Source organism: Chenopodium quinoa, unplaced genomic scaffold, assembly GCF_001683475.1.
Source record: "Chenopodium quinoa cultivar QQ74 unplaced genomic scaffold, ASM168347v1, whole genome shotgun sequence".
NCBI lineage: Eukaryota > Viridiplantae > Streptophyta > Magnoliopsida > Caryophyllales > Amaranthaceae > Chenopodium > Chenopodium quinoa.
In genome coordinates, this window is record NW_018742244.1 from 249,363 (window position 1) to 264,830 (window position 15,468).

At 35.6% G+C, this 15,468-nt stretch overlaps 4 protein-coding genes across 6 annotated transcripts; 2 read left to right on the forward strand and 2 right to left on the reverse strand.

Annotated features, from left to right (window-relative positions):
• The first annotated feature begins 860 nt into the window (after positions 1 to 860).
• On the forward strand, positions 861 to 2,532 carry LOC110738177. Its single transcript, XM_021918554.1, has 5 exons — positions 861 to 1,308; positions 1,388 to 1,471; positions 1,809 to 1,891; positions 2,015 to 2,217; positions 2,389 to 2,532. Exons 1-5 carry the CDS (start codon positions 1,097 to 1,099, stop codon positions 2,485 to 2,487), a joined length of 681 nt encoding a protein of 226 aa, XP_021774246.1. The 5' UTR covers positions 861 to 1,096; the 3' UTR covers positions 2,488 to 2,532.
• Positions 2,533 to 2,899: 367 nt separating this feature from the next.
• Positions 2,900 to 11,775, forward strand: LOC110738183 (protein-S-isoprenylcysteine O-methyltransferase A-like). 3 transcript variants are annotated; one of them, XR_002514573.1, is made up of 3 exons: positions 2,900 to 3,152; positions 4,536 to 5,373; positions 11,690 to 11,775. XR_002514573.1 is itself a non-coding variant. In XM_021918557.1 (2 exons), exon 2 carries the CDS (start codon positions 4,718 to 4,720, stop codon positions 5,309 to 5,311), a length of 594 nt encoding a protein of 197 aa, XP_021774249.1. In that variant the 5' UTR covers positions 2,902 to 3,152; positions 4,536 to 4,717; the 3' UTR covers positions 5,312 to 5,688. The 3 variants fall into 3 exon arrangements, 1 of the variants encoding a protein (XP_021774249.1); XR_002514574.1 differs by lacking the exon at positions 11,690 to 11,775 and adding an exon at positions 9,068 to 9,698; XM_021918557.1 differs by lacking the exon at positions 11,690 to 11,775 and having other exon boundaries at positions 2,902 to 3,152; positions 4,536 to 5,688.
• LOC110736777 (vegetative cell wall protein gp1-like) lies at positions 10,220 to 12,850 on the reverse strand. Its single transcript, XM_021917081.1, has 2 exons — positions 12,576 to 12,850; positions 10,220 to 10,961 (listed from the first exon to the last, which is right to left on the reverse strand). The coding sequence occupies exons 1-2, from the start codon at positions 12,848 to 12,850 to the stop codon at positions 10,220 to 10,222; spliced, it is 1,017 nt and encodes a 338-aa protein (XP_021772773.1).
• Positions 12,851 to 14,420: 1,570 nt separating this feature from the next.
• Positions 14,421 to 14,972, reverse strand: LOC110736785 (circumsporozoite protein-like). The gene has a single exon (XM_021917093.1). The coding sequence runs from the start codon at positions 14,970 to 14,972 to the stop codon at positions 14,421 to 14,423; it is 552 nt and encodes a 183-aa protein (XP_021772785.1).
• Positions 14,973 to 15,468: the final 496 nt, after the last annotated feature.

The following is a 15,468-nucleotide window of genomic DNA, read 5'->3' on the forward strand; positions in this document are numbered from 1 at the left end:
ACTGTTGTAGTGTTGGGTTGATAATATGCTAACAAAGAATTAGAAAAATTTTATCAAACAGGAAGAGTCACACAAATGCATTATCTTATACTCCTTACTCTGTATTAAGAAAAAAATAAAAATAAATAAAAAAAAAAACCTTAAAAATAGTCGAGCTTCAAGTTCACTTGTTTAAATGTCATGCCAAGTTGGGTTGAAAGATTCTCAAACCAGGCCATTTATATCAACTCAACCTGACTTAACCCAACCCCTAACCTAATCCATTGTTAGCTAGTGTTGTATAATGGAAATTTCGGATAACTTGTCATGTCATGTCATGTCGTGGATTTCATGCGTTTAAGTAAGGAATTTCAGAAGAAAGAAAAAAGTAATAATGAGAGGAGAGGAGGATGTTTCTTCCCATTTCGATCATATATTCATATGTATTGTTATCTATCTAAACAAGAGATTATTCATTTTCTCTTTCTCCCTCCTTTCCTCCAAAAAGTTTTGTTCTTATCACATTTTTAGAGATGGATCTAATTAAAAAATTCTAAGAAAGCAAAAAAAATTTATACGCAAGTACTCCTAACGACGTGACAAAGAAATGAGCCGTATGAGAGAACATGATTACATGAAGTATAAACAATAAAAAAAAAAAAAAACCATTTTAGTAAATATTTACGTATGAAATACAAAGATTGAAAGAAAGATAATTAATATATGATACAAATTAGGCAATACATGACTTGCAAGTAACATAATTTATATTTCAAGTTACGAGTTTTTTTGCTTAATTTTTCACATAAGCCATGCATATCCTTAAAGCAATCCATCAAATAATTGATTATATATAAATAAACTGTATTATTGTATCGCCCAATTTAACACGCGAACTAGCTAGGCCATTACTTATATAAATGCTTTATACAAACTCAAACTTTAACTTTATATTATCACGCCATATTCATATAAAGTTAACCTTATATATAGGACGAGCTAGCGTTACATAATTCTTCCAATTGTACGAAACTCGAATTCCAACGTAGATTTGGCTAAGAAGATCAAAGTTGGTATTGAGAATCACGGCTTATTTGTATTAGTATCGTTTGCAAGGATGAGAAACAATTTAGGATCATACAAAATGCGCGGTTTGATTGAGCTTATACAACTCTATAGAGCAAAAACAAACAATCCATTGGCTAATAATGCTGTTTTTTCGAATTCTAGGCGAAGAATTGGAGATAATAATGGCTCTTTTATTAATGTGCAATCTACTGGAAGTAGAAAAATGATTCGTGCTGATGGTGCTTCTACTTCTGGCGGAACGTAAGAGTAAATAATTAATTAGCAAGTTTATTAGCTATATCGCGATCTTAATTAGTTATTAATGTAATTATATATGCAGGGGAGGCGATGGAAAGCCAACACCACCGTTACCTAAACCACCTTCTCCTAAACCACGGCCACCACCAGCTAGGCGTGTTTCGTGGTATGTATGTGTTTCATGATGATTTTCATCTTTATTGGATGATTCTACAGTAGTCATTTTAAGAGACAGTTAGAAATCTTAGAACTGATGTTGTTGCGATAATATTTTAGAGAATATATATAGTGATTATATATATCTGATCTATGATAGATTTATTATTCTTGTAATATCATATCAGTATCACAATTTTATAATAAATTTATTATTCTCATCACGTTTTCTCCGATAGCAATACAAAATGTGAGACAATTTAATTTATACGTATAATTTATATACAAGGATTTCGAGTGTAGACACAAATTAATTTAATAACGAGTTTGTTGTTTTACGTGTGCAGGATAAAAATGGTTTTAGGCTCTATGTTTTCTCTACTTCTAGCATTTTGGGCACCTAAATGGACAACTCTTCTTAGAATAGGAGGTAATTGATATTTATATACTGAATACAGTACATAAACATTAACGTTACGTACATAACAATCTTTATTTATTTCATTTTTCGATGTTGTTTAATATAATTATATATGATTATCAAATACATTAGGTGAGGCGGAAGTAGTGTTGAAAGAAGTAGAACAAGTGGCGGAAGTGGTAGAGAAGGTGGCAACCGTGACGGAGAGGCTTTCGGAGGAGGTGGCTAATGAACTTCCTGATGGTAACAAATTTAAGGAAGCAGCTTTGGTTGTCGAGCATGTTTCAGAGGAGGCTGCTAAGGATGCTCACTTAGCTGAAGAAATCATACATAAGGTAAACACGTACGATATTTTTAGTTTATTAAGGTCATTTCTATTTTTTCTCGTACATGTCAACTAGTTTAATTGGTTAAGTTTTTGGGTGATAATGTTATACTCTAAAAACATTTTTGTGTTATTTCTTTATGGCAACCATTTAAGTTTTTGTAAATTACATGATGTGCAGGTGGATGTGATGAAGCAAGACTTTGAAGACGTGGAAGAGAAACTAGAACCCTTTATTGAAAAAATTGTACATGACAAAAAGTCTAGCAACAAATTGTAGCATGCAAACCGAAATTATCGAATAATATTCCATTGTTTTCAATAATTACCTATTCCATGCTTTAAATTATGTTGCTGATCTTTAAACACATACTCGTAAATGGATTAAGCTTGTTTTAAATTTGGATTTTGTCAACAACATTGCACATATATAGACACTTTTTATACATCGTACATATACTTGGCTTACTTTGCATTATGTACTACTCCGTATTTTATATCAAACGATGATTTTTAAGCAAAAACATCTATTTTAAGCAATCACTCTTAGAAAATTTCTTGCTTCTAAGCTATGACTTTGAGAAAACCAAAAATTAACAAACACATCAATGTGTAATTTTATCATAAGATTTCAAATTTATTGCTTCTACGCTACGAGTGACTTTAACCCTTAGATTATGGATTTTTTTTTTTTTTTTTTTTGGTAGAAACTGTAACATATGGGCCTTTTCCTTGCCATTACAATATGGGCCTTTATATGGACCGTTGGCTCTTTTCTTTATATGGGCCTATTGTCCTAAATCCTAATGAAAAAAAAGGAAAAAAAATAAATAAAACCAAACATTATTTTAGCCGGTTTTCAGTGAGTCAAATCGACTCGGCTGCACTCGGGAATCTGACTCAGTGGCTCTCCTCCGATTCATCTTCTGCTATCACACTCTTCAGGTTCTTTCACCAAAAATCATTTTTTTTTATAAACTGTATAATGTTGTTCATTTTTGTTGATTAATTTACATTCTTGAAACTAACAATTTGAATATTATTTATAATCTGCATTTATAGATTGTCTTCTTTATTCATTATGATTATGATTGCAGAAGGGTACTTAGATTTATTGTTGTACATTGAATTACTGAAAGAATGTAACTTTAAGGATTAGTAGTTTCTTAAATTGAATTTTGATCCATTATTTTGGGTCTATTGGAAATTTGAATTAGTTTGTTGTGAAATTTTGTAATTCGAGTTCTTTTGATTTATTTAAGGTGTGGAGATAGCTGCAAAAGGAAAAATGATGTAACGAGAATTAATTTTAGGTCTATGGGTACTACTACCAGTAGATTTTAACCAACTAAGCTAGTTGCGCCGTAGGTGGAAAATTAGCCGGTAAGTTGTATGATAGATAGGATGGAATGGAAATGAGCAAAATATGATATAGAGTACAATGTAAGAAATTGTTATAGTGAGTTTCATGAATCATGATTTGGCTTTCCAAACCGTTTATCTTGTGTTGATATTAGTGATATTGGTGTTATGTTTAAGCTAGCATTAGGTTTTTAGGAAAATGTGATTGAAGATTGTATGGGATGAAAGACTTATAAGATAATTGATAGTATTCTCATTAAGTTTAACGTGTATTTATACACCTAAGAAGTACTGTAACCTAGGTTTACAAAAGATAATAACAAGCTAAGAGGATATACATACAAGCTGTTAAATGAGATAAATATTAGTGAATATTCACAAATGATAATTAAGAGAAGATCTCTTCCCTAACTGCTTTTGAGTTGGTCATCGTTATCAAGACTAACTATTCACCACCATTTTTTACTTGCATTTTTCTTTTGGGATCACTTGGTTTTGTTATCTGTATATGACTGGTGCTTTTGCTTAACATAAGAGCATTCCAGTATATGGCTTTGTTGTATCGTATGTTAGTAGGGTTAATGGTTGCCTTTTACAATTACACAAATCCCTTCTACAGTAGAGTGAGAAGAGATTTGATTCATTTTTAGAAACCCTTCCTGGAAGTATCTTTACATTGATGAATGATCTGTTGCTTTGATTGTGTCTTATAGACAGTCTTTTCCTATCCTCCTAATGTTTACTTTGTTAGGTTATTTCTTATCATCACGCAGTTTCTTATGGTTATGCTCAAAGTGCTGCTGATTATGAATGCTTGAGGTTTACCTAAAGTAGGAGGCTTTTATATATTCATGTTATTGTTGCCTTTATGTGTATACTACATCTGGTGAGCTTAGTTGTGTTATGGAGCACATGGGGTGGGAATCCTAACGAGAATCATTTTTTTTTTTTTTTTTTGTTTTCAAGGTATGAGGCGGGGATGAAATGCAGACTCGACTCTTTGTCTTGGTATCATATCTCTACCAGTGTGTCCCAGATCTGAGATAATCAACAATGCTAATGCATTGACGTGGTTGAATAAGTAGGTCTGAATCTTCTGACAAGGGTCCTGATTGGCTTATATTACTTCACTATCTTCTCGTCAAGAAATGACTGAACTCTTCAGCAGTACTGCTTGCAGACAATTATCTCAATTTATAGTGGCTATAGGTTTTTTTCATGTTTCGGAGTATTTTTTAGCTGTTTACATTCATGGGAGATCAAATGTGACTCTGAAATCTCTTTTGATAAGCAAAAATTACATTGTGGCAATGATATGCTCGTTGCTTGAGTACTGGCTTGAGATCACCTTCCTTCCTGGACTGAAAGAATATTGGTGGATAAGCAACTCAGGCCTTGGCATGGTTGTCTTTGGGGAAATAATACGAAAAGTGGCAATGGTAACAGCTGGTCATGCCTTTACGCATCTGATTAAAGTCCACCATGAGGAGCAACACAGACTAGTAACTCACGGAATTTATGGATTTGTGAGGCATCCAGGTTATTGCGGCTTTTTCATCTGGTCAGTTGGCACTCAGATTATGCTGTTAAATCCCATTTGTACCCTAGCATTTGCAGTGGTAGTTTGGAAGTTCTTTGCTGGACGCATACCCTATGAAGAGTTTTTCTTGAGACAGTTCTTTGATGATGAGTATGAAGAATATGCTCAAAGTGTCCCGTCCGGAGTACCATTTGTGAAGTGAAAACTTTCCTTGTCTATCATGCATGTCTTCATCAGTCAGCAACAAGATTTGCTTAGAATCAGGTTAGCTGTTCTCAACCTTACCTGAACTCTAAAAGCTGGTTGCTTAGTTGCTCAAATTCTCCTTTGTTTCCATGGTGTAGCATTGTACACATGTATTTTGAGTTTTGGTGTTTCTAGAATGCTAAGTATGTTGATTGAGTTGGTAGATAAAAGATGCCATGAACAAACTTTCATGCTTTCTCTTTATCTGCTTAAAGGTTTGGGAAATATGTACTTGTTTCACCATTGTAATGATACACTCAATATATGTACAAAATCAATGAATCTACACCCGAATGTTGGGAGTGGCTTTTATAAAAGTAAAACCTTGACACATAACACATTTACTCTCATAGTCTCGTGATATGTTTTTCTTAGTTTATTTTTCTTGCCCCTTTTGTAAACTTCTCGAATAGTAAACATGAAAAACAGAAATTTTAAGAAGTGGATCCATCATAAATAATCACATAGAACCTCTCATCCAAGAGATTAAAACTGTATATGACTCCCCTGTGACCTTATCCAAGTGGTGGTGTGACGTTTGCTATTTGACTTATGGATAAATCCTAGAAGAACATGAATTTAATCAGGTATTTCCTGGTAATGCCAATGCCATGCATCCTTTGCCTATTTTATCAAAAAGTGCTTGGGTTTAGGGAAAGGAGTAGCCAAATAGAGTTCTAAAACCGGCTTTTACTTGAGAAGTATTATTATTTAGGGAATAAGGCTAAGTGAAACTCACCTTTTTTTTTTTTTTTTTTTTTTTAATTACTGATCCTTCCCTATGGGATTGACTCACATCTGACCTAATTGCTAAGCCTACCAAGAGAGAGTAATAACATTATCAGATTTTAGATTGATCTCAATAAATCTATGCCTAGATTATTTTGGAATAGTTTATAGGTATTGTCAACAATAATGCTTGAAGTTGTTAAATGAAAAGAATATATTATGAAGTTGATAAGGTTTGACCTTAAAAGTTAGATTTATCCTATTATATTGAGGACTTGTGACAGAGGGAATCTTTGGAGCTATGAAAGTATGGCTTCATGAAAATCAATGAGATTTTCAGGAACAGCAATACTTGAAGTAATCAAACTCATTAGTTTTGCTGTGGTATACTGCTATGAATATGGGAAGTTGTTTCACACCAAAACTGGTGAGTACATAGAATGACAGACATTTAGCAGTATAAAATTTACAGTAAGAAAATAACCAAAATAAGAATTACACAATTACATGATAATGTATGTAATCAAAATAGGAATACGAATGAAGTTACTTTACTGAAATAAATCAGGGGGGGAAGACAAGAATTACATGTAAAACCTATAGCCCTTCGGTCTAGAAATTTTGTCCACTTCATACTATGAGTTGCTGATGCGAATCACAATTTATGTCAGTTATAGTAAAAGTAGACGAACTTTTTCAGATTTCAGAGATAGTACAGGCTACCCCCAGTCCCCTGTTACAAAGGTATGTGCATACACCAGGAGCACTCACTGTTATGTATGGCAATATTGCCAATAGCTTTTCTTCCCTTGAAAACTTTGTGGGTGGCTGCGACTTTGAATGATAGATCAAAAGTGATAGACAAAAGTAAAGGAGATATGCAACATATGAGTATGTGAGATGTACTGAACTAGATAAAGTGAATTTCAGAAAATCTTGGAGAAGATGATGATTAGATTGTATTACCATGAAAATGATAACCTTATAGTCCCCAATATTGTCACCTGTAGATAGGAGGGGGAGGGTAAGGGTAAGGGGGAGGGGGAGGAGTTGGTGGTGCTAAAAAAGTGTGTATTGGAGCTCGCTGAGGTGGTGGTGGTGCGCGGACTGGTGGTCTTCGCCGTCTGCCAAGAATCCTTAGCACCCTTACTGATCGTCTAGGGAGGGTCTCTGAAACTGGTTGGTGGACTAACCCATTTGGTAGGGAGAGTATTAGTTGACCATTTACAATCTCAAGGTACTGAGACTTTGTAGTCGAGACCAAGACCATACTGGCTAGCATGGCTACTAACAGCAGACTTACCATGTTTTTGAACCCCATTTAATTTCAACCCTCAAAAACTTATGACATGAAGAAACAAGGACTTTTGATTAGAAACAGAAATGGTTGAAATTTTCATAGCAGGTATGTGAAGCCATTATAATAGGGAACTACGTAAGGTTTGATCAGACTTTAAGGACATGCTACCCACTTGATTTTTAATTTAATAAGCGAGAGATGTAAACTTGGTCAGCTAAAAACTTAGATTTCTTTGTTTAATAGATTTGACCACAAATTACTTTAATCACTGTCACTAAGCGAGATGTTTAATTGGAAAAAAATGCCCCTAAGCTCAAAATTAACTCGTAATTTCCTATCGATTTTTTTTTTATTTATTTTTTTTATTATTATTTTATTTTTTATATATTTTTTTATGTTTACATAAATACTTATGTTCCATAGGAAATTGCCAGAAACCATTCAAATCAACACCTTTGTTAAGCTATCATTGTAAATAAGAAATTTTACTATCTACTCGGTATCATCCCCTGCTTAAGTGGATAAATCTTATAGAGTCATGGAGATGATATGCAATTGAATGATAACATTGTCTAGTATTTAATACTACGTAAAAGTATTTTCCTCCAAACAGGTTTCAAGAGATTAAAACTGTATACAACTCCCCTGTGACCTTATACCAAGCGGGTACTGTGATGTTTGCTGTTTGACTAATAGATAAATCCTTAGAGAAGACGAGAAAAACATGCATTGGATCAGGTATTTACTGGCAATGTCAATGCCATGAATCCTTTGCCTATATTATCAGAAAATGCTTAAGTTTAGGGAAAGGGGTAGCAGTAAAGTTCTAAAACCGGCTTATAGTTGAGAAGTTTTGTTATTTCGGGAATAAGGCTATGCTGAGCTTACGTAATTTTAATTACTGACCCTTCCCTATGGGATTGACTCACATCTGACCTTGCTGGTAAGACTAACAACAGGGATTTATAACTCTTATACTTGATTTATTGCCTAGATTATTAAATTAGTTTATAGGTATCGATCAACAATAATGTTTGAAGTTGTTAAATGAAAAATAATATATTATGAAGTTGACAAGGTTTGACCTTAAAGTTAGGTTTAGCCTATTATATTTGGAACCTGGGACAGAGGGAATCTTTGAAACTGTGAAAGTACGGCTTAATGCAAATCAACCAGATTTTCAGGAACAGCAATACCTGAAACCTGAAGTAATCAAACTCATCAGGTTTGTTGTGCTATACTGAAATGCTATGGAAAATGGGAAGTTGTTTGACACCCAAACAGATACACGGAATGGTAGAAATTTAGCAGTATAGAATTTACAGTAAGAAAAAACCAAAATAAGGATTACACCATTACACGATATTGTAATCAAAATAGGAATACAGATGAAGTTGTTTGGCTGACTTGCTAATGTGAATCACAATTTTTGTCAATTATAGTAGAAGTAGACAAACTTTTTCAGATGTTCAGAGATAGTACAGGCTTCCCCTAGTCCCCCGATACATAGGTATGTACGCCAGAAGGAGCACTTGCAGTTATTGCAGATGGCTTCTCTTCCCTTGAAATCTTCGAGGATGGGCGTAGCTTTGAATGATCGATCAAAAGTAATAGACAAAAGAAAAGGGGGTATGCAACATATGACTGTATGAGATGTGCTGAACTAGATACACTGAATTTCAGGAAATCTCGGAGCAAATGATGATAAGATTGTATTACCATGAAGATGATAGCCTTAGAATCCCCAATAATTCACCTGTAGATAGGAGGAGGGGGAGGATTTGGTAGTACAAAATTGCGTACTGGAGCTTTCTGAGGTGGTGGTGGTGCGCTGACTGGTGGTCTTCGCCGTCTGCCAAGAATCTTAAGTCCCCTTGTTGGTCGTCTAGGGAGGATCTCTGAAATTGGTTGATGGACTAACCCATTTGGTAGGGAGAGTATTAGTCGGCCGTTTGCTGTCTCAAGGTACTGGGACTTTGTAGTCAAGACCATACAGGGTAGCATGGCTACTAACAGCAGACTTACCATGTAATTGAACCCCATTTAAATTCAACTCTAAAAAAACTTATGATATGAAGAAAGGACTTATGATTAATAACAGAGTTTGTTGAAAATTTCGTAGCAGGTAATGTGAGGCTATTATAATACGGAATATGGAAGTTTAATCAGAATTTAAGGACATTCTACCCATTGTTTTAGTCTTCCACGTTACAAAGTACAAATATATTCTCCGTATAATATTATCTTCTAGCATTTTTTTATTGCCTAGACACGCACATCAATGCAATTTTATTACCAAATTGCCATGAGATAAACAATTCAAGTTTATCACCGATATCAACTTGGATTTTCTCTTTATTTAATTAATTTTGTTGTTGTACAGTTGTACCCACTTGATTTATAAACTTAGTTCAACACTAAAATACTTTTGTTTAATACGGAGTACTCAGATTAGACGCTCAAACTACTTTAATCACTGTCACTAAGTGAGATGTTTAATTGGAAAAAAAAAATGCCCCTAAGATCAATAGGGAGGGGAAAAGTGCCTGGCCACTAAATATAATGAAGTTGAACAAATAAGCAGGAGTTTAATAGTAGAGAAATGTTACGATGAACCATGACAAGTGATCAGAGCCAAATGACCAAATGAATAGCAATACAGATAGATATATTGTGCGAAAACCCTGATTAACCCAGGCCATAAAACTGACCCATTCACGGAGCTATGTACACAGGAAACATACTACGAGGGTACGAGGGTAGTAGGTTGAGACTTGATAACCCTGATAAAGAAACTGTTTAGTAGAATACAATAGAAAACTCAGCTAAGGGAATCTATTCTTCTGATGGTGGCATCGGTATAGCATCCTCTTTTGGATCAGTAACTGGTGGTGGTGGTGGATTTGGAGCAAGTGTAGGATCTGACGATGGATTAGATGGTGGCATCGGTGTAGCATCATCTTTTGGATCAGTAACTGGTGATGGTGGTGGATTAGGAGCAAGTGTAGGATCTGACGGTGGATTAGATGGTGGCCTCGGTGTAGCATCATCTTTTGGATCAGTAATTGGTGGTGATGGTGATGGTGGTGGTGGTGGATTAGGAGCAAGTGTAGGATCTGACGGTGGATCAGATGGTGGCATCGGTGTAGCATCATTTTTTGGATCAGTAACTGGTGATGGTGGTGGATTAGGAGCAAGTGTAGGATCTGATGATGGATCAGTCTCATCTTCCGGTGGAAGGGGCTCACCTGTAGGTGGATCCCCTGGAAATTCTTGTGGTATGTAATCGATATCACCATCTGAAGATGGAATGGTCATACCTAAAGGAGGAGGGGAATCATCTTCAGGTGGATCATTGTCATCGATCATAGGAACTGGCGTTGGATTTGTCACCCCTAATGGTGCTGAAGGAGTGGAATCATCTTCAGGTGGATCATTGTCATCGATCATAGGAACTGGTGTAGGATTTGTCCTCCCTAATGGTGCTGGAGGAGTGATATCATCTTCGGGTGACTCCATGATCAGTGACGGAGGAGGCACCGTGCTAGGAGTTGGTGGTAGATCTGGTTGGGAAATGCTAAGAAAAAACAATGCCAGACTAAACACCTTAGCAGGTGGCTATACTGAGGCTGGCGCAAGCGCAGGTGGCGTGGCCATCTGAGGTTGGGATTTGGTGGTGAAAGCCCTACTTGCCAGCATTATAACCATTAATAGTAAACTCACCATACTACTATGCCCTGCCATTTCAATTATATTCTGATCTCACAAAGTTTGAGACTTTATATAACTCTAGGTATGGTTTAACAAGGTCATTCATTATTCCATCAAAATTTCCTTAAATTACATAAAATAATTATGTACAGAAATATACACAAGATCTTTTCATTCATTTTAGTGGAAATTGCTGAGTTATTAGTGCCTTTCCACGAATTAAGTAAGAAAAGAATTAGTAGTATTGAGCTAGCTAGCTTAAAAACTCAATAATTTAACATTATATTGCTCTATAATTTGTTTTTTATACTCCCATTTGATGAGAATATTACATAAATTAGCTTCATATCATAATGCAAGTGCCATTTTTTCTTCATATATATATTTGGTCAGTTTACGCCTGATTATGCTGTTGTACACATTCACTCAAATGTCAATTGAATCACGAACATAGACTTGTATGAAATAACCACATTGCAAATGTTTTATACGAAGTATTAATTAGGAAGTAGTTTAATCCAGGCTGTTATAGTTAGAAACTATTTGAAAGTTGAGTGCTCTTTGAATTATTTTTTTGACGGGACCTTGATCTAGATGCTGCTGCACTGATATTGCACCGCGCTTGCACCCCTCCAACCCCTGAGCAGAGCTAATATTGGACTATATCTGTCTTAAAAAGGCAAAAACCATTGCACTTTCGTTGTTATGCCAATTTTTGACACAGCAGGACTAGGTAAAGGCAGTGAACCGGACACATTTTTGTGGCTGAAGGGTTACAGTTGATGCCATTAAAACTAGCAACACTGCAAACAGGAAACACATCACATATTCTCATGTCCTACCCACAAACTTGGCGGAAATGGTAATGATTTTAGGCTTATTAAGAAATTGGTGAATTGTGTTTAACTAATAATGGTACATCCAATGCCTGCTAAACTTTACTATTATTGATTTGTTCGCTGTGCATGATTTATGTCATCTTGCTGTTACCTTTGTGATAATGAAACTCTTACTTATTGCTTGACCACTAATGATAATGAAGTTGAATGAGTAATATATTGGAAAATACAGAGAGAAGAAAAGCGTAGCAATGGATCATGATCAGTGATTAGAGCAAAATGAACGATTGAGTAGCAATAATACAGATAGGGTGTAGGAAATTAAAATAAAACAAGCTGATTTAGCCAGGCCATCTAAACTGACATATTATCAGAGATATAAACACAGGAAACATACTATGAGTAGTGCAAAACAGAGAAAAAAATAGGAATGATAAATCTATTCTTCTGGTTTAGGCTTCAGTGTAGGATCATAGTCTGGTGGTTCCCTAAACATCCTTAGGTGGGGATGGTCGTTGAATGTCTCAACGTCAGAATCGCCTACTGGAGTTGATGGTGAATTTCAGAAAATCTTAGGAGAAAATAATGATAAGATTGTATTACCATGAAGATGATAGCCTTAAAATCCCCAATAATGTCACCTGTAGATAAGAGGAGGTGGTGGCGCTTGTTGCATTTGTCCTGGAGCCCTCTGTGGTGGTGGCGGTGTGCCAACTGGTGGTCTTCGCCGTCTGCTAACAGTCTCTAGCATCCTTGTGGGTCGTCTAGGGAGGGTCTCTGACACTGGGTTCTGGACAAACCCATTTGGTAGGGAGAGTATTAGTCTGCCGTTTGCAATCTCAAGGTACTTTGTAGTCAAGGCTATACTGGCTAACAAGGCTATTAAAAGCATACTTGACATAATTTTGATCCCCATTTAGTTTCAACCCACTAATCCAATGAAGAAACAAGGTCTTGATATTTAAGAAACAGAATTGGTTGAAAATTTGTAGCAGGTGTGTCAGGGTTCATAATATGGAGATAGGGAAAGTTAAATCATAATTTCAGGGTAAGTTACCAATTCTTTATTTGTTTTAGTTTTCAATTTTACAAACAAGTATAGTGTTATTGAATTTTTCTGGAGTCTATTTAATTAATTGTGTTGTTGTGTCCACTTGATTTAGAATATAATAAGCAAGAGCTGTAAACTCAGTCAGTTCAACACTTTTTTTCTCTAAATGAAACGTTCAATAAAAAAGTAGGTGTTCCTAAGCTCAAAAATTATGTAAATAACTAAATACTTATGTTCTGGAGGGTAATATTTCAAATAAGTGTTATGATAAATTCATCAACATTTCTTGGGAATTTCATCATCCATCATAGTAATAAGAAACAATGACTGATAGTATTACTTAAGAAGTTTAACCATGCAGTTATTGGTAGAAACGCCAAACGCACTACAGTACATTAGAAAGCTGATTGCTCTTCATTTTTTTTTTTATTTCTCACTGCATGTCATAAGTGCTTTCTCTTCACGAATACAGTTTAATTCACTCTAAATGATGAAATACATGGAATTTCAGAAAATGTTAGGAGAAAATGATGATGATAAGATTGTATTACAGTGAAGACGATAGCCTTAAAATCCCCAATAATGTCACCTGTAGATAGGAGGGGGAGTTGGTGGCGCTCGTTGAATGTATCCTGGAGCTTGGTTAGGTGCTGGCGGTGTGAACACTCGTGATCTTAGCCGTCTACCAACAATCTTTAGCATCCCTGTGGATCGCCTAGGGAGGGTCTCTGACACTGGCTCCTGGACTAACCCATTTGGTAGGGAGAGTATTAGTTGGCGGTTTACAATCTTGAGGTACTGGGACTTTGTAGTCAAGGCTATACTGGCTAGCATGGCTACTAAAAGCAGACTTACCACAAATTTGAACCCTATTTAATTTCAACCCACGAATCTTATGAATTTGAAGAAACAATGACTTATGTTATGTTTAGATACAGAATTGGTTGGAAATTTCGTAGCAGGTGTGTGTGACTGTGTGAGGGCATTATAATATGGAGTTATGGAAGGTTTGATCAGAATTTCAGGACAAGCTACCAATTGTTTTAAATTTTCCGTTTAATTAACAATTTGCAAGTATAATATGATTGATTTTTTACTGGAGTCTATTTAGTTAGATGATTTTGTAGTGCACACTTGATTTAGAATATAATAACCAAGAGCTGTAAACTCTATCAGTTCAACATTTTTTTTTAATAGATTTGACACCGAAACTTTGTTAATCCCCATCTCTAAATGAGATGTTTAATGAAAAAGATGGCCCTAACCTCAAAAAATTATGTTAGTACACGCGACGTCTTATATAGTAACATATGGGAAATAATACAAATAGTGGAGAAACGTTGCGATGAACCATGACGAGTGATCAGAGCAAAATGACTAGATGAATAGCAATACAGATAGATAAGGTGTGGGAAAAAAACAGAGCTGTAGGAATCTATTCTTCTGATGGTGGCATCGGTGTAGCATCCTCTTCCGGATCAGTAACTGTTGGTGGTGGTGGTGGCGGTGATGGTGGTGGATTTGGAGCGAGTGTAGGATCTGGCAATGGATCAGTCCCCTCATCCGGTGGAAGGGGCGGAGATGGTTGTGGATTGTCGTTGATATTACCATCCGAGTCATCTGACGGCGATGGAGCCTCTAAAGGTGGGTTTTCATTGATAATACCATCTGATGATGATGGATTCTCTAAAGGAGGAGGGGAATCATCTTCAGGTGGTTCCATGGTTGGCGATGGAGGTGGAGGGGGCATCGACCTTGGAGTTGGAGGAGGAGGAGGCACCGGCGTTGGTGGAGTTGGAGTTAAATCTGGCTGGGAAATGTTAAGAAAAAGTAATGCCAGACTAAACACCTTAGCTGGTGGCAATGCTGAGGCTGGCGCGAGGGCAGGCACCATGGCCGTCGGAGGTTGGGCTTTGCTGGTTAAAGCCATAGTTGCCAATATTATAACCATTAATAGTAAACTCACCATGCTGCTATGCCCTGCCATTTCAATTATATGCTGATCCCACAAAGTTTGAGACTATATATAATTCTTGTTATGGTTTAACAAGGTCATTCATTAATCCATCAAAATTGCTGTGTACAGAAATATAGATATGATGTTTTCAGTCATTTGACTTGGAAACTGCAGAGTTATAAGTGCCTTTCCACGAATCAAGTAAGAAAAGAATTAGTAGTATTGACCTAGCTAGCTTAAAAACTCAATAATTAAGGACTATATCGCTCCCTTTTTTTTTCTTTTTTTCCTCCCATTTGATGAGAATATTACATTAGTTAGTTTCATTCTTTCATATCAATGCAAGTGCCATATTATTTTCTTTATGTATTTGTATATATTTGGTCAATATATGCCTGAATATGTTGTTGTGGACATCCACTAAAATGTCAATCGAATAAATGTATAAAAAATAGACTTTAAAGAAATAATCATATTGTAAATGACTTACTTGTATTAATTAAGAAGCTTAATTCAGGCTGTTATA

Excerpts from the sequence above, each read along its gene's own strand:
- LOC110738177 (XM_021918554.1), top strand. The coding sequence starts at position 1,097 with ATGAGAAACAATTTAGGATCATACAAAATGCGCGGTTTGATTGAGCTT. Across the intron at positions 1,309-1,387 it reads GCTTCTACTTCTGGCGGAAC|GGGAGGCGATGGAAAGCCAA; the intron begins GTAAGAGTAAAT and ends TTATATATGCAG. Across the intron at positions 2,218-2,388 it reads CTGAAGAAATCATACATAAG|GTGGATGTGATGAAGCAAGA; the intron begins GTAAACACGTAC and ends CATGATGTGCAG.
- LOC110738183 (XM_021918557.1), top strand. The coding sequence starts at position 4,718 with ATGACTGAACTCTTCAGCAGTACTGCTTGCAGACAATTATCTCAATTT.
- LOC110736777 (XM_021917081.1), bottom strand. The coding sequence starts at position 12,850 with ATGGGGATCAAAATTATGTCAAGTATGCTTTTAATAGCCTTGTTAGCC. Across the intron at positions 10,962-12,575 it reads CCACCTCCTCTTATCTACAG|CATTTCCCAACCAGATCTAC; the intron begins GTGACATTATTG and ends GTTTTTTCTTAG.
- LOC110736785 (XM_021917093.1), bottom strand. The coding sequence starts at position 14,972 with ATGGCAGGGCATAGCAGCATGGTGAGTTTACTATTAATGGTTATAATA.